At 38.4% G+C, this 25,340-nt stretch overlaps 1 protein-coding gene across 1 annotated transcript in view; it reads right to left on the bottom strand.

Annotated features, from left to right (window-relative positions):
- DCDC2 (doublecortin domain containing 2) overlaps positions 1-25,340 on the bottom strand; it is a 54,563-nt gene that overhangs the window by 8,553 nt on the left and 20,670 nt on the right. Inside the window, exons 5-8 of the mRNA XM_063159699.1 lie at positions 23,727-23,870; positions 22,881-22,935; positions 21,191-21,386; positions 6,570-6,670 (exon numbers count right to left, since the gene is read on the bottom strand). Of these exons, the coding sequence (XP_063015769.1) occupies positions 6,570-6,670; positions 21,191-21,386; positions 22,881-22,935; positions 23,727-23,870 (496 nt within the window). The remainder of the gene's footprint in view (positions 1-6,569; positions 6,671-21,190; positions 21,387-22,880; positions 22,936-23,726; positions 23,871-25,340) is intronic.

Below are 25,340 nucleotides of genomic sequence, written 5' to 3'. Positions count from 1 at the left end.
ACGTATTCTAATTACACTCATCATGCTATCATTCATTAAGAGCTACATTACCAAATACCATCATCACTCAACAGCAGTAAGTCAGGAAATCTTCAGACATTGAAGCATTTGGCTTATTTTCCTCTAGGGATACTAATGCAAACCTCTCAGAAGGTTTGTACATGACTGATACTGAAAAGTGCAGTATGAAAATATCATTTAAGGCAGAAATTATTTTGTACCATTAATATAAAACATAATATTGTGTTATTGAAGTCGTTTGGAAATGTTTACTTGGCTAATGGTCACAGCAGACAAACAATGAGGTAGACAACAAAAATCTTAATGGTCATGAAGAGCAGCATGAATACATCTCAGAAATGCAGCAGCAGGAACACTTGACTTCAATTGCGCCAAAGCTCTCCAGAACAGAGCTCCCCTGCTCCTACTCAGGAATGTTTTGTAGCAGCACTGCATAGATTCCAACAGCGAAACATTTTGTTCCTGAACCAGAAAGTGTTGCTAAGTGACAGCAGCCCTCTTCTCTTCCACATCATTTACAAAACCCAGGCTCTTGAAAACAAGCAAATGAATAGTTAAGGTTCAACTGTCTTACACTTCCCACATAGTTCCTACATTTGCACAAAATGCACTGTTCCTGAAAGCAGTAAGTATTTATCCCTACATTTAAACTCCAACTTTTTCATGAGATAGGTGCCATTACTTTTTTTTTTTTTACACAACACATTCAGCACCTGAATCCACAGTGCCTAATTTTTCATAATGTCACAGCATCCAGAATGAATGGAAACTAAAGAGCTTGAGGTGTAGAAAAAAAACAGCTTTTCAAACTCCCTTCATTGGTTTCATTGTCTACTAATTGGAAGTATACTTCCTTCCTTAATCATAATGCAGCCATGATAGAGAAGCCAGCATCTTTGAGCACTGTCCTCTGGGGCCCCCAGCATAAGAGGGACATAGACCTCTCCTATGAAGACAGGCTCAGAGGGCTGGGGGGTTCAGGATGGGGAAGAGAGGGCTGCAGAGACACCTCACAGCACCTCCCAGGGCCTGAAGGGGGGCTCTGTGAAATCTGGAGAGGATCCTTTTAGCAGGGCATGTAGTGACAGGACCAAGGGGAATGACTTCAAACTGACAGAGGCCAGGGCTGTATTGGCTGTTAGGAAGAAGTTCTTTACTGTGAGGGTGGTGAGGCACTGGCACGGGTTGCCCAGAGAAGCTGTGGATGCCCCATCCAGGGAAGAGTTCCAGACCAGGATAATGAGGCTCAGAGCACCTGGTCTAGTGAAAGGTGTCCCTGCCTGTGGTAGAGGCATTGAGATGATTTTTAAGGTCCTTTTCAACCTAAATTATTCAAAACTTTGACAATCTATAATAAAATTAGAAAAATATTTTCTAATATGTTACTAAGCCAAAAATACCTTTTTCCATCTACTTCAGTGACACTTAAGTTTATTTTTCCCACAATATTTTGCATGCAAATTTTTCAATAAAATTTGCCTAAACTTCACTTCCTATAATTTAGTATGATCTGCTGAGCATACCTGCAGATAATTAGAAAATTGTTAAGCATTTCAAAAAATGTCCTACTGAGACTGCAAAAATACAAATTAAAGCAAGTAAGTTATACAATTTGAGAAACTGCCTGCTCTAGGATTGCTGAAATTTTTCAAAACAGGGTTACACAGAGGAAACTTTTTTCGAAGTGGTGTCAAAACTAGTTTTACAAGAGGTTTACACTGCCAGGCTTCACTCAGAAGTGAAAGCCCTCAACTGTTGGCCACAGAGGCCTCTAAAGACAAGGTCAGGCATTGCTACTACAACTTCATAAATCACAGCTACCCAATGCAGATGATGCCTTGAGAAGGTGCTCTTGTACTGCCCAAGGTGTATCCATTAAGGTTTTTAACAAATACTTTATTCTTTAACTCTGTCTAGCCTCTGTTCTAGGTCAGCCTTCTCAAGGCACCGCAGAAACTGGGGAAGGATCTCCCTTCTCATTCTGAACTGCAAGGAACCAATGAGAGTAAGTTTCCTTGTCTCACACAGACAAACAATAGCAACATTAAGTGTAAATCAGTGGAGCTGAAAGAAGAACATGCAGTGGAAAATATTATCTGCCAGCTTGTCAGCACTCAAAATTCATAAGGTTTAAATTACAGCTGCATCATTTGTAGTGAAATTTGAGCATAAGAAGTTCTGCATGTGTTCTTTCCAAAAGGCATTTTGAAATCCTTACTGATGTAGTGCAAAATGTTTTCTTGTGAAAAGTTGTAGCCTTTTTAATCAAAGAATGTCTCTTCAAGCAGTCGGCCTGTTGTAATGTTGAATCAACATAAACTTTAACATTTTGCCTTTGGCCATGGGGAAGATAAACATTTTATTCTGCTCACTGAGGTGGATCTTGGGTCTCTAAAGCAAAATGTGTATTCTATAATGAAAACTGCAAATGAAAGGTGAAAATTTTCTGCTACTGATGATATACTCCAGCTCCAGCTCACCTAGGAGAGATACACAATCTCACATCACATCAAAGCCCAGGAAATGGGAAATAATGAGTGGAGCACTGCATTAATCAGTGGACATGTCTGTAAAATTGGAAAGCAAATGGATAATGAAAGAACCAAGAATGTGAACATCTACAGAAAAACTCCAAACCAGTGCCTATTAGATAAATTTATCACCAAGTAATTTTTACAAATAAACACAGGAGAGAAGCAGATGAGGATGATGAATCTGGAGGGGGAAAATAACCCAAAGAACAAACCAAAACCCAAATGGAGTTCTTTCCACATCACATCTTAATAGCCAGTATCATATACCCCATGGCAAAGCAGGCTGGCACAACAACATGCCTGAATTGCTTATGGGGTCATGCACTGGATAACTTCAGGTCTCATAACTCTCCTGCTTTCTCCACCTCCCAAGGGCTCAGCATGGGAGAAGAACAACCATGCTTATGGAAATGGATAAACTGTTTTGCACTGCAAGTGCAAACTTGCAGTGTTATTTCAGTATTATCACTAGAAACTGCTGCTTTTGTATTTTAGAACTTATAGGGAATGAAAGAAAAAGAGTAGGTTTTTCTGACAGCTTTAAAAGTTAGAAAATTTTCTCTCAAAGTTACTTTGAATATATTTGCATTATTACCAGCAAATTCAAAGTAACACACTTAATTACTATCTCCAATAAGAAACTACTATTGTTTTGCTGCTTCCCTGTCAAGAACCACCTTGTTCCCTTGCTATGTGCACAACTGATTTCATAGTCTGTCAACAGTTCCCATGAATGTTGACACAGTGATGCAAACAACCAACTTGGAGTAAGCCTGCATGTCAAAAGAAGAAACTAATCATTTTGTATTTGGGAGCTGAAGTCTTGGTAAAAAATATAGAACAGAAAGGTCTGGTTTGGTTTAAGGCAAAATATTCATTTTTTCTTCCTTGATGTTCAATTACAACTGTCAGCTAGTCTGCAGTAAAGCAAACCCTGTTCTTTTAATGTGTTTTCAGCTGGCAGACAGCATTTTACAGAACAGGACATAAGTGAGAGTCTAGCCAGTATAACACTAGGTTTAGTTAATGGCTAATCTGGCATTTGTTCAACTGTGTATTTCAAACAGCAAGACAGAGAAGGTGCATAAAAAGAAAAAAATATTATGCTCTATGTTCACCACCTCATTTATGTGGCTGATGGAAATGATAGCCTATCACAAGTGTCAGCATTCTAGTGAAAGCTGGCATGTAAATATTTATGCATTATGCAAGATAGTCAAGCCCTGGCTGGCTGTCCTTTCCCATATTTCTAGCAATAACAGACACTGCAGTGCAGATAAGAAAAAGCTAAAAAGCTTTACATGACAGAATTTAAAACAATTTTAAATGGTCATTAATATGAACCTGAACATGCAAAATGCTGAATGCTTCTAAGGTTAGAGTGACCTTAGTTATCTGGGAATAAAAAGTACTCCGTGATACTCAGAAGGACATGGCTTCTTGTGAGATTGCCAAGGAAACTATACATGAAGTTTTAACATTATATATAAACCATGGCTTGCTTTGCAATAAATGTTGGTGCTTTGCTTGGCTTTTATGGAAACATGAAAATCAGATTATTTGTAGAGTGCATGACTGATTTTTTTAATATTTTTCCCCCTCAAATACAACTGCTTGCAGTTCCCTGTCCAGATAGCAAAATCTGTTGGTAGAAAAATATTTCCATCTGAACATGATGAATGGACCTTGGTAGATGAGCTTAGAGGTATTCAGCAAGTTCCTAGCATTGCAAGCTTGCCAGCACATCTGATGCTCACTGGCAGCTATGTGAACAGTTCTACTGCCAAACACAAGAGTGGTAGTAGAGAGTTTTTCCCCTCCCACAGGCAGAGGCAAACTGGGGAGACACACAGAGCTACTGCCTGTGCTGTGGGATCTCTGTGGAGAAGTAAGGCAGCTGGTTCCAGGGTTGGATTTCATATGAATTGCAGTCAGCCTAAAAACTAAGGTCTGACAACCCAATTTACACAGCCAAATGTTCTACACTACCCAGAGGAATTCTTTACACACCTCCAGAGGCCAATAAACAGGCTAATAATTTCTGAATTTGATTATTACACTGTCAAGACCAGAGTAGGATGTGCTTCAGGATATCATAAGAAACAAAGATTAAGACAACAGCTGGCATGTTCTTCCCCAATGTCACTGCTATCAATATTACACAACACATCCTAATTATCACTACACCTCACCAGGACAACGACAATTAACAGGGCTGATGAGCCCTATGGTGTTCATCCTATAAGACTCTGAGGCTGGGGCAGATATGTGCTGTGAGAAGATACAGATGTAGCATTCCTTCTATCAGGGACCAAGACAGTCTTGTTCTTGTTGCCTCGATCACCAGATTCATGGGTTTTCAAGAACAATGTCTATAAAATAGCTGAGCAACATTCCTTCCCATTGAAGTGAATAAATAATAAGAATGATCCTTCTTAGCAACAGGAGCCTAAGATAAAATCTGTGTATTTTTTTAGATGGTATAGTGTTGGTCTTCCAAGTGGCAAATAAGTTCATACAAGATCTATTTCACCTCAGGTATTGTGTTTAAAAGCAGAACACAAGCTAAAGGTATATATGTCTAGTATTCTTTTACACAATACAAATAATTTTTTAAAAAATCAGCCAGATAAATAGTAAACACTATTTAGTAAGCAATTAAATATTGTCATAAGCTCTAGCCCATAAACTTTTTTTGTTTGTCGCCGTGCTGAACTTTCTCCTAAATATCTCTCCAAAATATCTTCTAAATATCTCTCTTCTGCTGAGAAGGACTCAAAGCTGGACAAATACTCTAGATGCAACCTCAGAGATGGCAAGTCAAGAAAGATAATCAGTGACCTTGATGTGCTGGCTGTGCTTTTACTAGCCCAGCCTGCACAGTCCACCTCATCCCCACATGGAGAACCACCAAGTCAACTAGGCAGCCACAGGAGCTCCATGGCCTTTCTGCAGCTCCTTTCTAACCCGCCTGTCTCCAGACTGCACTGAGAGTTAACTGCACTACAGGTGCCCAACTTTGTACCTCTCTTGAACTTCTGAGGCTCAAGTCACCCTATTCCCTCAAGCTGCTGAGATTGCTCTGAAAGACAGCCCTGCATTCACCTGATAACAGCAGCTGGGCCTGGCTAAGGCTGTGTCCCATGCCATCATCTGTGTGACCCATGAACATATGATAATGTCTCAGATGCAGTATCAAACCATGAGGACCAGCATCTGTAAATAGGTGCCAGTTAAATCTCAACCAGCTGACCTTTTACATCTCACCAAACCAGGTGTAGGGAGGTTTTTACCTACCTTTTAGCCCACAAATTCAGTCTCCACCCTCATTAAGAATATTTTCCTCCCCATACTTACCACACTTCTTCCAATTTCTCCTACAAATACAGAAGTCTACACTGAAAGCAAGATAAAGGACAGTAACTGCTGTTACTGTTAGATTCAATTTACCTAGTCCTTGTATTATTTCAGTCCACAGGAGTGCGAAGTACAAAAAGGGAGATATAATCTTATATTAAGTTATCAAGACCCATTTATTGCACATAAATCTTAGGATTAAAAAACTGGCCAACAAAGCACCATGTTGCTCCAACAGAACAAAGTGCTGTCAGCTTTAACAAAAATCAGATAAATCTGCACCTGTTGTGGTCCAGGACTGGAGGAATACTGCTCTACCAGTATAAAGAGACTGCAATTCAGGTGAACTTATTTGGTAGGATGTAACAGTGGGGAGTCTGATTCTCTAAGGCTCTGTAAGAGCTTTCAGAGCAGTTCTGAAACTGATGAAAAGGTAACTGACATTTGACATATTAACACAGAAAGGAAGATTTGCTGAAGCTGCCATAAAAGAAGCAGTATTGTTGAGGTTACAGTCATCCCCACAGAATTATGTACAGAATTATGTACACTTGAAAGAAATTGAGGGAAGAGAAACAACACATAATCTGTAATCCTTAAAAAAAAAAAAAGAAAAAAAAAAAAAGCAAAATCATTTATTTAAAGCTTGATCACTACCTGGTCCAGTGGAACTTCCACAAGAGTATCTTCATCTTCTTGCACTTCAATCGCCCCCCACATTTCAGACCCCTCTTCTCTGGCTTTGTAAATATCTTCACCTATAATGGGAAAGATAAAGTGGGAGGAAGTGAAGTCCAATAGTGCCACAGTGTGGCTCAAGTGCTGAACTGCACATTCAATTTTGCTCCTGAGAACAGCTTTCTGAGCTGACCCATCATTCCCCATACAGTTCTTTCAAATCTTCAGTCTCCCATTACTGTCAATTGGTTTTTCTTTCCTTTTAACAACAAATACCACACCACTTGGGGAAGGGAGGAGAAAAGCCAAAGGGAAAGGGAGCTGAACAAAGTCCTGGATCTGAAGTTCCTTCACTCTGGGCAAAGGTCAAGAGTGAATCTGAACTAGGTACATTACAACAACAACAACATAATACTTCTGTTTCTACAGCCAATTATAGTATCCTTTAATAACAAGCATTACAAAATACATCTATCAAAAATTTCAGTCCCTGAATCAAAAACAAACATGCTGAATCAAGTTAGAGTTAAAAAATTAAGAGAAACAGTTGGATTAGCTCTACTCCTCAATTCTGGGCACATGCATGTAGAGCTATGGCTGAAACTCCACATCCACATTAAAAGGCATGTACTCCTGGAAAATAAGGATTAACAGTTACATTTTGCAGAGGTTTTACACCATTTAGTTTAAGTAATTTCTTTTCCCTGAGTATAAGAAGCAACTAGGGGTCTTTGAAGTTTCCAGCGCAAGTCTTATGATATCAGCTAATTCGGAAAGTGAATATAGGTACATACAGAAAACAATTGTCAAGTCATGCACGATCCTCTGTATTTTCCCCTGAACTGAAAACAGCCCAGAAATTAAAGGCACAAGTTACTCCAAATCATCTCTCTCCATTGATCTAGGAAAGATGAATGTGTGCCCATATCCAACATAATATGTAACCACAGTAAGAAAGACAAAAAAGTATTTCCACTGTTTCTGACTGCCTCCTAGTTCTTCCTTGCTAATGTCAACTGACCATGCAAATTGATCTGCATTGCTGCATGCTGCTAAATGAACAGCTTTAGTGTAGCACAGAGCCACTTTGGTGGAAAAGTAATTAATAAAATCCCAAGACCTAGAGAAATCCAGAGTCCATCCATGTAAAAAACCAGCACTGACTACTCCAGTAGTTTTTAAGTTACTTTTTCATCACTATGAGAGCCAAGGGAAGAGTTTGCCCTGGGAACAAGTTCTGAGGCATCATACTGCTGCAAATGGCTGACTGGAGGGGAGTGCCAGATGGCCTTGGACAGGGGCCTGACAGCCACTGCCCAGAGGACCAGAAGTGAAGGCCATTCTCCCAGAAATGAAGAGGCAGAAATGGGGGTTTCTATGGCACATCACAATGAAATTCCAAAGTGGTACTGCTGGGTGCATCTTAGGAGAAAGATTTCCTGATGGACAGAGCACCTTGAATACCCAGGCATCAGTCCTGCTGGAACCCCCCCCCGCTACCAAAAGGTCCATACTACTACGTCCTCTGAAAGTATCAATGTTGGAAATACCAGAGGGGTCTTAGCATCATTGCTTGGATTCCTATCCTAATAACTCACACATATTTTTTCAAGACCTCATTTTTGTAATTCACATGAAAATAATAATTTTCTTTTTTGGCTTCCTTTTTCTTGGGATTTACTAAATACGATGCATGTTCATGGATGTTCCATTGAAACCAACAAAGGACATTCAATACTTGATAGCAGTATGATAAACCTTGGACAATATACCTGTATATATCCCATTACAAATTCCCTTTGACACAAGACTTGTTTGGGTTTTCTGACAAAATCAGCAATAAAAACATGGAGTGGCTGAGGATAACAAAAAAATGTATCTGAACAGATGCTACTTGTACTTTTTCAAAGAATCAATGCACTTCACATTTCCCATTTTTCTGAGCTCTCTAAGAGACAGAATGTTCTGTTTTTCTTACCTGGTATTATCATTGCTGCCTCTCATCACAGGCACTTGAGTTATAGATTTCCACCATATTCTGAGAGGAAAACGTGATGTGTTCCCTAAAAGCCACTATGAAGACTCTCCTATTTCAAGGCTTTCCCTTAAGTATGTAAGAAAATAGCCTTGCCCTAGATTCCTTGGCTCACTGAACTACAGAAAGTCAACTCAGTGTCTGAAAGAACTGTATTTAATATCACTATCCTTCCATTTAGGCTCTGTAGTAACACCTTTGCCTTCAAGGTCCCCAAGTCTTTCAACCAAAATGGGGACTGTCTGGCCTCTAGAGGTAAAAAGGATTTGGGTGCAGGGACAGTTTTCATAAGGTTTTTACTCCAGGGCAAAAGGAGGAGTACAAGGGAGATGAACATGTGTTACCCCTGGAGGCCAAATCCACTCAAGAGCTGAGGATTCTCAATTTTAAAGCACCTCTTCTTAGAAGAGCAGATCAGGCTCAGGGCTATGCTGAATAACCCAAGGGACGCACTTACACAGTATTTTGAAAAAACTTACTCATGTAACCAGGAGGGAGCAGGAGAGAGGAAAGAAGACTGTAAGTTTCAGTAAGGAATCATATTTCTCATTTAAAAGAGAGTGCCCAAAAAGGTAGTAACAGCAGGATTTCAATAAGCAAAATCTGAAATCTCCATGGAATTTCCTCCAAGCATTTTCTAGCAGGTGTTTGCTCAGAAAGCTGGTCAGAAATGAAAACATATTAGTTGAAAAGAACTCTGCATAACACTGCAGCATCTCTCGGGGATACCACTGTTCATTGTCTTGCACAGAAAGCATTCTCAAGAGAAACAGCACTCCTGTTCTTCCACAGACTGAAAATATTATTTAAGGAAAATAGAACATTTACAACAAAAGAGAAATTAATTATTTACCTCTGCACAAACATAAGAGAATGGAAGACACGTGTCCAAAATACATGTACGGTCAGGGAAAGAATTAAAATACTTAGGTCTGAAATGTGCCAAAACAGATGAAGAAAAAAATTACACTAACTGAAAAATGGGGAAGTTGTAATACTTGAACCAAAAATTCCAAAGGAAATGGCAATGAATGCAATTAGTCTTACATTAGGACACACAGAGTTGCCTTTTGTTATAAAAAGTGAAAGACAAAAATTGCAAAATAATTTACATAAAATTAATTTTAATAAATGGAGCATTATAAAAATAACTTAAAATGTTAACATTATTAGCATTGCTACCCTACAGCCAGAAGTATTTACACTTTCTGCATGTGAAGTTACAAATATCTGGAGGATGGAAGATTAGTGAAAGGCCAACACATTTCTTGTTTGTTTGATTCTGTGTCAAGATCTTGTCAACAGGAGTTTGCAGGCCACATTAATCACAATTATTGGTGCTCTGAGTTACTTCCAAGGAAATGTTTTCAGTTGGGTAACCTTGCCTCATATTTTATGGATAATGCTTTTTGGTTTAGGAAAAAAAACTATGAAAAAATCTTATTGATGCAATATTTCACATCTCTGTGTCTGAATCATTAGTCAGTTTCTTCACATGTCTCTAAGGAAGAAAACACAATAAAGTATTTTAGAAAATGCCATAAATTACATGAAGAACCATTTCTGCAAGTCTCCATCCTCTATTGTTATGGGCTTCTATTGCAATCTCTGTTGAAGCAGAAATATGTGGCGTACCCTGCCAAAAAAAAATTCCAGGACTTCCATTAAATGGGACATTTATGACTACTCCAAACAGTTTTCATAAAAAATTGTAGATTAAACATGCTCTTCTTTTATGAGTCAGCTCTGATTTTCTTGTGCCTCAAATTACCTGAGAACTGACCACAGGGCCATGGCAACACTGGGGCAGAAGAGCTCTGAAAGGGGGTAAGAAAGGAAAGTGTGTGTCCCCATGGCATTGCTGGTAAGTATAAACAGAGGATTTATTTCAGTTAGGTCCTCGCTTCTCCATGCCACAGCACGTGCAGCTTCTGTCAAGAGGCCAAGCAAAATATTACTGAAAGTTTCGTGATCTTTTGTGGGGATATTTTTCCATGGTGTCCAGACAAAAAGAAGACACTGGAGTTTTTCAAGTTTTGCCAGTCACTGAGTGCCAATAGACTACCTTGAGCCAAAAATCAGCACTATTTTTTATACCCTAAACAAAGAGAGCTAGGTAACCAAAACATCTCCTGTTATTTCTGATTATCTTAAAGCAGGGTCATATTCAGCAATTGAGGTAAAAAGGGGGAAGAAGAACATGCAGAAGGGCAAAAAACAGATCATTCAAGCAGCCAGGTGGAGAGAGAATATGCAGAGGCTGGAGGACAGAGACACTGATGGAGATGATGAAGGCACAGTGATGTTAGAAAAAATATGTGGAATGAGGAACTGTATAAGAGAAAATAGAAAGATGAGGAAATACTGGTGAGAAAAAGGGAAGCAACGGGGTCCAATGCACTGACTGGAAGGCAGAAAAATGGCTTTTAGGTAGTAGAAGAGTAGAAGCTTGAAAGAATGAGAGGAGGGGAATAAACCAAGTCAGCAGGTATCCCAGCCAATTCAAGCTTCTTAAAAGAATCTTCCTTCAGGAAAGCCTGCAAAGAGGAATGCTGTTGGACTACTACCTGGTATTGAGTGTCTGTATTCCGATGTTACCACACACCCAGAGGTGCAGCAAAAAAAACCAGCAATGAAAAAATGCTCCTTGTTTTCAGGCAGATATTTTTACTGACTTTTTGTTCATATTTATTTCTTCAACAAGCAATACTTATTAAGACTCTGGAGAGTGGAAAGAGTTCTTACAGGATTTTTTGGTTTCACGCTGAAGAGATGAACAAAAACTGCAACCATAAGTGCTTTCCTACAGAGTATCTTCAAGAGTTGTGCTCTCTCCTGCCTCTTCTCCAGCTCCATAATCCCACAGAGAGAAAGAATGATGACATCTCAGGAGGATCCAGATGGTTTAAAGCTCTGAATTCCTTGAAGTTTTGTCAGTGTTACCAGGAAAAAGGAACATTTGGAGCCTGGTAACAGTAGTTACCTTTCCTGCCAAGGAAAGGTAACTACTGCCTCAAAAAAGCCGTGGACCAACTCAACCTTCCCCAAGTAAATTGAAATGATACAGGTGTTGAAACACTGGCACCTACTTTATGGCCAACCCCTACAGCTGGGAGCAAGGAAACCACACAAATAGTACAAACAAGAGAAATTTCCAGCTGAAAAAGGCAGTGAAATTACAGGAGCAGGATGTTACCTCTACACTTAGTTTTTGGTAATCAGGTCCAGAGGCTGCAGGTGAGAGGAAAGCACTGTGGTCAGGTTTGGATGAGAACCTTGGAAAGGATAATGACTGGTAAACAGGGGGCAAGGTTTCTGAGTTTGTACTTGGCCAAGGTCTATCTCAAAGTAAGCAGCTCAGTGCTCAGCTGCTTTCAACAAGAATAGAAGGTGGTACTGTATTCCTGCAGAGCTTTTCAGCTCTTTGTTGCAAATGGACTGATAAAACAAATTTATTCAATTTAAGACAATTTTAAGACTTCCTAATGACTTTCACAATGACTCTTAAAAGTCAAAGATCTTCATTTTGAGAGTTACCTACTGTATCCTGGCCTTTATGCATGCCAGCTCTTGCTGGTTTTGCAGCCCTTGAGAATTCATTTATGTGAAAGGGATTCTGCTGCCCATTCAGGAGAATTTTCCGGCTATTTTCTAGATCTTTTTTACTTCCTGATCTCCTGATAGGTCCAGAACAGGTAAGTTACCAGCAAGAGCAAATTTATAAATGCCCAAAAGATTTCGACTAGCAACACTTCACTGGTCACATTTTAGTAGTTGTCTCAACACAGAAGTGTTCAGTGTATTGTGCATTCAGTTCAGCATGTAGAGAAAGAAACCACAAATTGGTGCATGTATAAGCAAGCACGTCCTGGCTAAAATGCAAAGATCATTTTCTGTTTGATGCTATTCAGTATTTCAGCTGGAATTCTTTTTCTACACTTTGATAAACAAGGCTATATGACTTTATTAAACACCAATTAAATTATATATTAAATTAGCTGATAAGAAATCTGTACTTTTAAAATAATTAAGCACAGGAATAAATAGCTTTTATTTAAGCTCCTTTCGTAAACATCATTAACTATGAAACATTTATTGCAGCAAAAATTACAAAATTATAGAGATATTAATGCATTTCAAATTTTAAACTGATTGAAATTTAGTAGTAGAAATTTTAAAAGTCATTGTAATAATAATCTGCCCTGAATATTTTGTGGAAATCTGAGGCACTTACTATGTACAAGCCCTGTAGGTAAGGAAGGAAGTTAATGTGACTATAAAAACAATTAATGTGACTTACAACAGAGGCTGCATCATAAAAGCAGTAAGTAAAATTATAAACAAAATGTAAAAAATAAAGAAGTGGCTCATAAAATTGAATAGTTTGCTGTGAGGGAACAGGAGGACATCTGTTTATGCCTGCACACAACATAATTTTATATTCTTGTTTTGTGTGTGTTTTGGGGTTTATTTAATTTAAAAGTATCTCTGTTGAACAAGATCCATTTCCAACAAGGAGCCACTGCCATCATGATAGTTGCATGTGTCTTCGTGCCTGTGACTCCTGTCATCAAAATGCAATGGAATTGAAAAGAACCTGCTAGCAATATACATATGAAACTGTTGAGAATATTAAAAAGTGCATAGTTTTCTTTCCTTGATACTATTGCAGCCTCAAGTTTTTAAGTGATTGCTTCCTCTCTTTTGAGAATTTTAAATCTGTAGTATAATTTGGTGCCATTAGAGAATGCTGACATCTGATTTTCTCAACAGAAACTGCAAAAGGTGCTTCTAGAGGTTGCCCTTGTATGCAGCACTCTCCCTTACTAATAGGAAATCTGGTAATGCTGGAGCAAAGGAAAAGCTGCCATAGCTCAGTCATCTTTATACACCAACAGCTACAAAAATAAAGGACTGACTGTCATAATACAAAGGTTTTTTCTTCCCTCTCCATGTTTTGGCCCTTCATCCCACCTACTCTCCATGTTTCTAAGCATCCAAATAATTAATTTATTTAAATTATAGATCATTAAGGAAGGCCATTTGCATTTTTAAATTAAGAAAGCAGTTCTCATTCAGCCACATTTTATAAATTCCATGCCTGTTACATAACTCAGCCTTCTCTTGAGTACAGTTGTGTGCTAGGGGCTAAACTGTCACTAAACAAATGCAAAAGCCCTGAAATGTCTGTCCTGGTCCCATCATTCCAAACGTTTACACCCTCCTGCCAGGAATTAAGCAGCATGCTTTCCTGCTGATAAGTATGTATTTTCCTATTTAACATTTTGTGAAGTATTCACTTCCCTAAAAGCAAACCCACAGAAACTTGTGTGTTTGATTAAAGTGGCTGCAAGGTTTATAATCATCTTAGTTCCACACTGGCATTAGAATGCTCTGGCCACCATGAGCCAGCACTGTAACAATACACACCTACAGCAAAAAGGGTTCTCATTTCTTCATACAGATTTATCTCCTACTATGCAAGGAATAAGCCAGCAGGTCTTGTAAAATCTCTGCAAATGAGAAGCTCTCTCTTTCTTCAGCAGTCTTTTCATCTGCTTTGACAATACCAGAATGATATGGTATTGTGTTTTAATGGCAGATAGGTCTTTAATCTTAAAAGCTGTCAGCAGGAAAACACAGACAACAGTTTCAGCTCACAATGCAGAGTGGATATTCAGCAGCCCAGGTTTGTACTCTTTGGCAAGTTCATAATTTTACTGAAACCAATTCAGAGCAGGACAGCAATACCTGAGATTCTGTGCAGCTTTCCTTATTTATAAGGGTTGGCCTTTTTCTTCCTTTTCCTTAGCCAGTAACAAACCCAGGAAACTGAGATGACAACTAACTTCTAAGACCTCATAATACTCAAAAATAGATCTGAAAAACTGTGGAATGGGTCAGCCCATGTCCACTCTATGACTTCTCCAAATCAAAGAAAAAACTCAAACTCAACCTCTAGAACTTCAAACTCTCTAAGTTCTTTTATAGTTTATGTAGAGAGTTACTTCACAAGCCATGTAACCACAATTAAACTACTGCATTTGAATGGAACAGGCTTTAAATAAGGGCTCTCCCCTCCAAGAATTTTCTGCTACACTTCTGCATTTGCTACTTTCCTGATCAACTTCCTACACATACTCTTTACAGGATGTGGCGCAAACCAAAAAAATTAATAGGCTGGGTTTTTTTTTGGTGGTTTGCTGTCTTTTTTAAACCTCAAAACAAGCTGCTGATAATTAAATATACCTTTGGTGTCACTTTCATAAACCCAGATTCTGCTGAATTCTGAACCAGATGCACTAGTCTAAGCTCTAAACCTCACATTTCTAATTGCAATTACTGTTGCATACAATATATCCAATGTTATTAAGGCTTCTATGAGTGCAGTGGAAGCCTGATCATAACATTAATGTTGTTCCTCATAGGTTACAAACACAAAGCATCAGCTCACAATTTACTGGATTTGCCCTGAGAAGGGGTGAATGTAAGTCTTGCACAGAGCTTTCAACTCTAAGAAATTCTTTAATCATCTTTATTTAAGAGAATTATGAAATTATCAGTTGTAATATAAATGGCATGCTGGTGAAATTCTCAGTGTATTAAAAAAATAAATTCAAAGTAAATATACAGCTAGCCCAACTAAACTCAGTCGGAAGATTGGGTTAAGACTTAAATACACTGTGCATAATTCTTCAGAAGAATTAAGAACCAGGAAACAATAATTTTCAAACAGTCTAGCACTCAAGCGAAGTATCCATGCAATGCTAAATTGACAGGGGAAAGGAAAGCAAAGAATATGGGATACATTTGCTACTATGAACATTTTCTTTTTATCTATTTCCATACACCCCAAAATATGCATGTGTAAACTCACTATGCAGTTTATTGGTTTCAGATTAAAATTAATTAATCACTTATCAGTGACAGCCAAATGCAGCCAGCTAAAATGCCAAAAGTATTTTTCACTGTCCATCAGGAAAAAATAAAATTATAATAAAAATTAAATAAAATTCCCAAGACAGTGACAAATGCTTCCCTTACTCAATCCAAAGCCTTTGAGTTTGAAAGATTGTTTTGGAATAAACTCCAAAGCCAATTTAGGAACTGCAATGAGCCTTCAGAATAGACAGTGGAGCTGTACTGATCAAAACAGCATTTGGGAGTCACCATTATCACTGTGTTCCTGGAGCTGACTTCTGATTCTCCATGAAGAGTAAATCTCCATTGCAGAATAAGACTCCTCACACTAAAATGAACCTGAAAATGTCATCATTCAAGGCAGCAATCACATACCTACTTCATATATCCAGTACTTCAGCACCCAGTCTAAACTAGATTTCTAATTTCACTGTCAACTGAGAGAACAAACCAATCTGAATACCAGCTTGTAAGGTATTTTCATCAGCAGCCCCATAGTCACACAGTCACTGTGGGGGTCTGTCTCACCCTGAGACAAGGTGACAAACCAGGACAGAGCAAGGGAGATTCTCTGCTGACAGGGAGACTTTCAGAGCACTAAAAGCACACACATAGGAGAAGCTTGAACAGCTTGTATTCTGCCCTTTCAAGCTGCACTGGGTGTTAGTGCAGCTCTCCAGTGTATGGAGAGTGTCCCCAGAAAGGGGAATGCACCCTTTGCCTGTCCTTTGGATCCCAACACGCTGTCCCAGCAGCATAAGTCCTTCCAAACCCGAAGGGAAGCGTGACAGGTCCTAAGCAGACATGCAAACAAAGCATACAGGCACAGGGTAGGTACAAGTATGCACACACCATGTCTCGCTGCCAGAGGAAGCCATGCCCACTTATTTGTATTCTGAAACCCAGAGGCCCAGTATCTTTAAACATTAACTTCAGTGGAGGGGTTTTTTTGTTAGAAATGAAACAGCTCTTTGTTTTTTAACAAGATTTGTCCAGTTTGCCTGTTGGCCTTCTTTCCTGTTGGCTTTCTTTCCTTTTAACTAAATTAAAGATTCTTGTTCCACAGCTGTAGCACAGCATTCACATTAACTTGTAATGAATGCTTAAAATACAAAAAGAAAACAAAACCCAAACCAATATTCTTGGCTCTGTTGAGTTCTCAATAAACTTCCATAATTTTAATACCAAGCACACTACAGTTGTGCAGACTATGCTTAAAGGCTGCATGGCAATAAGGTGAAATTATGAAATGAACTAAGCATCTGAGCTAGTAAATAAAGGAAAGAAAAATTGTCTTTATGGTATCAAAATTACAAGGTAAAACAACAGTTAAAAGAATCCAAAGGAAAGCAAAAAACCTTGAGAGAAAAAATCAGAGCTGACATTAAAACTCACCAATCCCCCAACTCTTAGAAAAATCCAATAATTAATAGCATCATCTGAGGATTGAAGTGGTGGTATTTGGGAAAACCCTGATGAAAATGCTGATGAGGGAGAATAAGTCTCTGATGAAACGACTGAACCTCTAGGTCCTCTTCTAAAAAGGAAGAGGTTCTAGAATTAAAAATTATACCCGTAATTAAGACTGAAGTGTTCAAAGGACCTCAAGGAGGTCAGAAAAAAACCATGGTCAGAACTACTCCCTGGGATGCCTTGCAAGTGGCAAACATACAGGAAAAATATGGATGAAAACCAGGGGAGTCAGAGACTGAGGATTTGTTGAGAGTAAGTCTCTCAGGAGCAAGTAGAATATTGCTGGATGGAAGTGAAGGTATGGATCAGTGAAAAATGCACTGTCTGTCCATTTTTGCCAACTAGAAGAGAAGAGGGAGACTCCTTTTCCCTGTGATGTTACTGGGGGATCTAGGAAAATCTTCCTGGGGAAAAAATTAATCATAAGAGATATTTTACTCCAAAAATTCTCAATTTTTGTGGGCTGTCCTTTCCTGATGAAAATCACTTTACCAGATAATTCAGGGCTGAAGATGAGAAGGAGTAGGGGAAGATAGAGAACTAAGAAATTCTGCAAAGAAAGGAGGTCGTATGGTAAAATATTGACTCCATGACATCATTTTAATACACTGATGTCATTCAACTTGATAAAACAGATATTACATACAGAGGCATAAACATTCAAGTAGGGAAAGGCACAAGTATAACTATTACGTTGATTTTATTAAATTTTCCTGAATATTGCAAGGTTGCTATATTTTTAATTTTATTTCCATTAAAAAGCGTGCTTGGTCTCTCAGAGCCTTAATAAAATCTTCTTTCAACTTCTCTCCTTTCTCTACTACAACCTAAATTTCTACATGAGAAAAGGACCAAAATATGTAATTTACTACGTCCATATGCTGAAATTTGCACACACCATCCCCTTAATTTAGACCACTATTCACTGTATCATAAGGAACATTCTATTAAAATATGTCCATCTAGAGCTCAGTAGTCTTTGAATGCTAGATAAAATCATTCCATAAGGCTAGATACTGGGAGCCAGGAGTCTTATTAAACCTAGGACTGAGCCTATCAATCAACCCCATTCAATAATCTGCAGGGCTGCATATTGGGCAGGGGAAACAGAGGTTATGGAAAGAGCAGGACCAGCTTCCATACCCACGTGGTCATCTCATGAAATATTCACCACTATTACAAGGCAATGTATGGACACTTATATGGATTCATCCCAATCTCCACAGAAGTCAATCCTAGTATGTTAAGATCTCTATTGAAAGAAGCCCTGATAACGTGAAAAATGTTTTCAGTAGGGTGACAACACCAAATAGAGAAGACAAAGACAAGACAAAGAGGAGATGTAATGCATAGTGAAGTGTTACCAGATCCCCAAGATGACCTTTCCTCTTGGGCAAGACTCTTTCATGACACGGTAAACCACGCTAGGGAAATGGGCTGGGAAAATCCATCCTGGAGAACAAACTTGGGCCTTTCAGAAGGGCCCAAAACCCCAAGTGCAAAGACTTCCTGAGTGCCAGGTGAGGACTTTTAAACATACCTTGCCTGAGACAAAAGAAGGATCAAAACAACCCTGAAGCAAAATGAGCTCTGGAGGACAGCGGTAGCTTTAAGTACTCCACATGCAGCTCTCAGGCAACAACCAGAGAACACTTAGTGAAAAGAGTGCAAGGGGGACATGTGAAAAAAACAAAAGCTTTCACAGAAAAAACATACCTGCAACTATTTAAGGAGAGGAAAAGAGAAACAAAAAAACCTCACTAAGTACTAGGAGAACTTTGGGCTTTATCACCTGGTTCATTATAGCCTATCAATTTACTTACCAGTAGGCCTAGAAAACGTCCTTTGAAATACATGATTGATAGAGGAGCTCAAATTTCACTGAACATCCCAATGGATGCTGAGAAATTAGACATAAGTTTTAAAAGAAATAGGGACCGTGCACCAGACTTGAACAAATGAACAAAGTAATTTATGTTGTACTGCCAAAGTCTGTTTATGTTTACCTGGGGAAAGACAATGGACCTCACACAGAACAGGGAGAAAATACTTCAGTCACAGAACAGGGAGAAAATACTTCAGGATACAATATCTTTAAAGGAGAAGTTTGGCAACTGCCTGATGGGAATATTTGATCATTCAGGCCCACAAAAAGTGGCCTGAAAAGAATGAGAAAATTTATTCAACGTCAAATGGTTTTAAGCATGTACTGACAGGAATGAAATTGGTATCTGGACTGTTAGCTGTCACTAAAAGCAGGTATGCTAATGCCGAAGCTACTATTTCAGGGCTCTGTAACTGCTTTTCCAGTCTTCCTGTTCCAGATTACACACAAATTGATGATGGACTACTCCTGACCAGCATGATGGTGCAACACTGGGACAGAAAGGAGAGTATCAAAGGAATTTTTCATATTATTATGAAATTTTTAATCTTATTATCCCCAAGCAAACAAGATGGTGGAATGTGCTGATGATTTGTTGATAAGCTACTTTACACTTCATGCGTCTGGATGGGATAAAAGGCTTCCCTCTGTATTATATGAGATAGATAAATGACAAGGACCATGGTATAATGAGGACTTTGCAATGCTGGCTTTCTGTCAAGGGCAGTCTTTGACAATGAGGGTTGGTGGGGCAAGGGATACTCCCACAGCAGCACGGCTCACAGCTCCTACAGCCTGCCTGGCCTGAGCTTCAGCTCACTCCATCTTGAGATGTGACCAGAACAGAATGCACAAAAGACAACAGCTTTGCAGGAGGTGACCATTAGGAGTCATTGTAGGACCTTTTCTTTTAACCACTTCCCTACAAGCTACCAAAGTTCTGACTGCAGTGGAGCTCCCACACTCCACTGAGTGACTGAGTCAGAGGTGAGTGAAAAGTCTTTAATTTCTCAAGAGTTAGAATCATAGAACAATTAAGGTTAGAAAAGACCTTTAAGATCATCAAGTCTAACAGTCAACCCAGTACCACCACCAAGTTCACTGTTAAACCTTGTTCTCTAGTACAATATCCTTACTTTTTTTGAATATTTCCAGGGATGGCGACTCCACCACTTCCCTGGACAGCAGGTTCAATGTTTTACAATCCTTTCTGTGATGAAAATTTTTCCTAATAGCCAATCTATGCCTCCCCTGGTGCAATTTGAGGCCATTTCCTTTTGTCCTGTTACTTCTTACCTCAGAGAAGAGATTGAACCACACCTGGCTACAACTGTCCATTCCCACTTTTACTAACAGGTCTTTATATATGGAGGTAAAATAGAGGATTACAGAGCTTCTCCAAAAGTACACTTGAGCTCATACTAGACAATCCACTGCCTTGAACAGCTTCTCCTAGTTACACAAGACCCATAAAGCATAGAAAAGCTGAAGCAAGAGGCGAAGTCCTCCAATAAACTTAGAGGCTTTCCAACCAATTCTGTCAGCAGGTGGAGCAGCAACAGCATTGCATACAGAGATATAAATATTTCCCTATTTATGTTCTATCTATCAAATATGGCTGTACATACATACATATATAATTTTTTAGATATATTCTAGCTCTTTAGAGAAATGAGGGGAAAGGGAATATCACACTATAAGATAACAGTTTCTCAAAGAGGATGTTTTTGCCTAAATTTGCAAACTGCTGCCACTGCTGTTACAGCACAGAGACAGGCAAATTCTGAAAGGGCCTCCAGCAGCTCTGCTGCAGGATTAGTCACAGAAGCTGCCAGCCAACTGGAGCTTCTGTCTGTGTTCCTCCCCTAGGCTCTAGTTGTTTTGTTACACAGAGCCAGGCAGGTAATCAGGGATTCTCAGGGACAGCAAGGGGTCCTTTGAGAACATCAGCTCCTTTTCTTCACCTTATTGCAGGGCAGAATAGTGGGAAAACGGTGAAAATATATTTATTTTCCTTTACCAAAAGCATAATGATAGAACCATATGAGTTTAACTTCCAAGGAATACTAAAAATCATACACTGCCTCTTGTGCTCTGTAATTGAAGCCAGGAATGCAGTGGCAATGCTCAGGTGCATTTCCTAAGCAGAAAGAACTTTGGCAATTCCAGTTTCCCAGAGTAAATGGACAATTCAATAACTATTCAAGCATGTTATTCTACTATTTCACTGGTTTAACTGATGACCAAAAGCCACTTTGCTACAACAGTGTTTATCTTAGTACTGACCATTATCCTGAAGGATTCCTGGGGAAGCTTTTACTGTCTGTTTTACTTTTGTAGAATGGTTAGAAAAGTGTCGTCTGGACACAGTATTCTCTGGATTCTGGCTTTTTTTGTCTTTCCTTTTGGGAAGCTGAGGCGAGGAACTGTTTTCTCCCTGGTCACCAGATCCAATTGTAGACTTAGACTGCCCACCATTTCCCTAAAAAGAAGAGGACATAATTATCAGTGGTGTGAATTAAAAAGCTTATTTTTTAAAATTTCATTAAGGACTGGTATCAGGTGTTAAGGAACCGTAATAATTTACAATTAGTACATTTAAGTGATACCTTAAATTATCCAGAGAAGGATAACTATCTTATGAACTTACTGTATGATCTGACCAATTAAATTTTCAATAGCTTCCAGGAGAAAAAACATATATTTATTATAAGAAAATAATTTTTCATTTAATGAAAAGAATGGCTGGATGAATCTATGCATGCATGCATATTATATGCAGCTATCTCTCATCCATATGTGTAGGCAGCCACAAGATATAACACATTAATAGGACTTGTTAATATATCACTGTCTGTGTAAATGAGACCTGGGCATTATTCTACATGTCAAGACAAGCTGGAGGAGAATGACAGCCTTCACAGGGCAGTCACACACTCAGTGGAATGTGAACAGAAACTTGTATGTTTTATTGCTTACTTCTTTTTAGTGGCTCCAGAGACTTGTTTTGTTTTGTAAAGAGTGAATGGACATGATCAACTACCACAATTACAACGACAGACTGTGAGTCTGATTCCCTGCTGTCTTGTACAGCAAACTGCACTTGTGGAGAACTGGTGAAAACAGATACTTATATTCTGTTTTGGCACTAAAATTAAATCCACAGAGGACTCTTCTTGTAGCAATGTGGGGTTAGGCTCTTCTCCCAGTCAACAAGCAACAGGACAAGAAGAAAGGGCCTCAAGATATGCCAGGATGATTCAGGTTGGACATAAGGAAGAATTCCTTCACTAAAGCAGTGATTAAGCATTAGAACAGGCTGCCCAGAGAAGTGGTGGAGTCACCATTCCTGAAAGTATTTAGGAAACAACTGGATGTGGCACTTGTGCTATGGTTTACTCGACACGGTGGTGATAGGTCAGAGATTGAACTCGATGACCTTGGGGGTCTTTTCCAACCTTAATGGTTGGATGACTCATTTTGTACACATATAAATAGCTAAACAGGATACAAAGCAGTGAAGGATCAAGCTCTGTCTGTAGTGGCTACCTAGAATAAAACATATCAAATTGCAAACTGGTTTAGGACATTTTTCAGACTCAGTGTTCAGAAACACTGTTTTCTGCAAAATGTTTTGTGAAAGGTTCTGTGTTTTTCCTTAAGGTATATAATTTGAATGAATAAATAAATAAATAAATAAATACACAAATGATCAGGTTTATAGAAAGACCTCAGCCCAGCAGCTAATCTTTGCTATGGAAGCTTTTATCAAAAACAAAGCAGCCCTAATCACAACAATATTTTCTCAGATTTCTTCTGTCTAATTGACACTGCAAATAGCTAAAGATTCATCAGGCTTTAATAAGCATGCCACCACGTGGCTGTGAATTTTTTTCTCTTCAGATTTAATTAAGACCCAAAGGACAGGGATTTTCCATCTGCCAGAATTTAGCTGAATTAGAAATTTGCTACTTACGCTGCCTTTAGACTTTCGAGATCCCACAACTGGAGGTAGTACAGAGGTTTTGGAACTGCAGGAATAAACCATATATTAGAATTGTGTGACCTGTCCCTGGCACAGGCACTATGTATCTATAATCAAGGCAGATAACACCAAGATGGCTATGGCAACAGAGATAATTGCTTTTTTCACTGTGTGTTTTCACTAAGCATCACTTGTTCTGTTTACTAGACTATGTATAAATGCATAATCATTAACTTCTTCAACAAGTGCATTACCCCACAATGCATACTTTATACACCAAAACCTTGCAGAGCAGTATCCAGTGCATTACTATGTGAATTCTTACAATTTTCATTTCTTTCCTCTTATTTCAATGAAATGATTCCAAATTCTCATGTTTTCCAAAGGTACAAAAAGCACAAGTTTCTCCTTACAGACACCTAGTATAGCACTCTATTATGTGATTGTTCTAGCCTACAAAAAATAGACCCAAACATAAAACAATCTTAAGGGAGTATATATTGCACAAAACATTACTAACCAAGAGTAGACCTAAACTGCTGATTCAGCTGTGCACATTTTTATCCCAAGGAAAAAAAAATAGGATTACTTTGACTTGTATTAATTTTTCTTGGATGCTAATTTTGTGATACATGATCAAGGGAATGCTTATGAGATGAACTGGTCTCCTGAATTTCCATTTCTGCTTTTGTTATTTTTATCTCGTCTTTCTCAGAAGCTGACAGTGAAGGTTTGCATCCATACTAACTCATGCATCATTCTTGGAATAAGAATTTTTTACTTTACTATTGGCACACGCAAACACACAGGAGTGTATCACACACTTTTAGAACTTACCCCTGTGGCCTTCTCATTGTAGCCTTGGACAGCAGATCACCATATGGCAATTTCTTAAACTTTTCTCTACCCACTGCAACATAAATTTGCCCATTCTCCAAGTCTGACCCATTCTGAACAAGTTTTCCATCTACAGTGTAGAGTCTGAAAAATATGAAAATGCTTATTATAATAAACCTTAACATTCAGTTAGGTGCATTAAGAGCACTGAAAGCTATGTTAATCTAAACTCACTAAATATATGTTGAATTTCCAGATATGAAACCCAATAAAGTACAGCAGACACCATACAATGATCAGCAACACAGTTTTTAAAAAAAAACCAACCAAGCAAAAAAAAACAAAAAAAAAACCAAAAAAAAAACCAAAAAAAAACCAAACAAACAAACAAAAAAAAAAACAAACAAAAAAAAAACCAAAAAAAGCAGAACAAACCTCCAAGGAAAACAGCAAAATAACTACTTAAATCACAGCTTATATAAAACTAACGAAGAATGAAGTGCTATAATAGAGGAAATACATAATTTCTGAAAAGAAATAAATTTCTTTGTATTTCTAAGGTCTTCAATATCTTTTCCCTGTTATTTTGGAAGGAATCTATTGCATGAGTTCCTGCCCCCTCTCCTACCAAGTTCCACCTTCTATGTGTGTTCAAGGAACTATGCAGTAACCTGGTTAGAACAGGGAATTCATGACTGAAAGTCCTGTCCACCTAACACAGACCCTGCCAATAACATTGCATTTATACTGTTACATTGTGTAGATCAGAAGGTTGGAACTTGACAGGAACAACAGGAAATACAGCACTATATTAAAACAAGAAGCCATGTATCCTGGGCACATACCAATAATGACTATGTCTATTACAGCAGGTGGATTTTTACCATGACTTCTTTTTGAGAAGAAAGAAATGCATCAGGGACTGCTGGAGGGAATTTATTTCCTAGTCAAATTTGTGATTTTATTTTAGCACAGTCAAAACAGTGAGTAAGGAGGAACATTCAATAATAAATTAGCTCTTTCCTACAAAGCATGGTTCAAAACTCAACAATATTTATATTTAATTTAAAAGTCAGCAATAACAACTTTCATTAAAGTCTTAACTGCAGGAATGTTGAATGGCTATCTTAACTACCCTTCTAGAAGCCTTCTAGCTATACTAGAGCTATACTTTGTACAAATTTATAGTCATAATTTTCAACACAATGCAAGGAGATGTAAAAAAATACACACAACCATACTATGAACATTTGAGGAAGAGTATCAGGAGGCTACCTTGAATAAACCCTTGACTTATAATGTGCAAAAATTTTCAGTTTAATAGATAAAGAACTTTTAAAACTGATACATGTGGCGGCATAACCTTGAATAAATGCAGAAGAAACTAATGTACTTTACTGAACCAGGAATCACAGAATATCTGAGGTTGAACAAGATGTCTGGGGACCACCCAGTCCAATCAGGCCTTGCAGAGTAAGAGCAACTAGAGTAGGTTGTTCAGAACTGTCTCTAGGTATGTTTTGAACACCTGCAAGGATGAAGACTCCAATGCATCTCTAGGAAACATGTTCCAATGTATGATGACCATTACTGTAAGTTCTTTTTCTTCTGTTC

The sequence above is a fragment of the Melospiza melodia genome, chromosome 1 (assembly GCF_035770615.1).
Source record: "Melospiza melodia melodia isolate bMelMel2 chromosome 1, bMelMel2.pri, whole genome shotgun sequence".
NCBI lineage: Eukaryota > Metazoa > Chordata > Aves > Passeriformes > Passerellidae > Melospiza > Melospiza melodia.
This window is presented reverse-complemented; position numbering and strand designations above follow the sequence as displayed.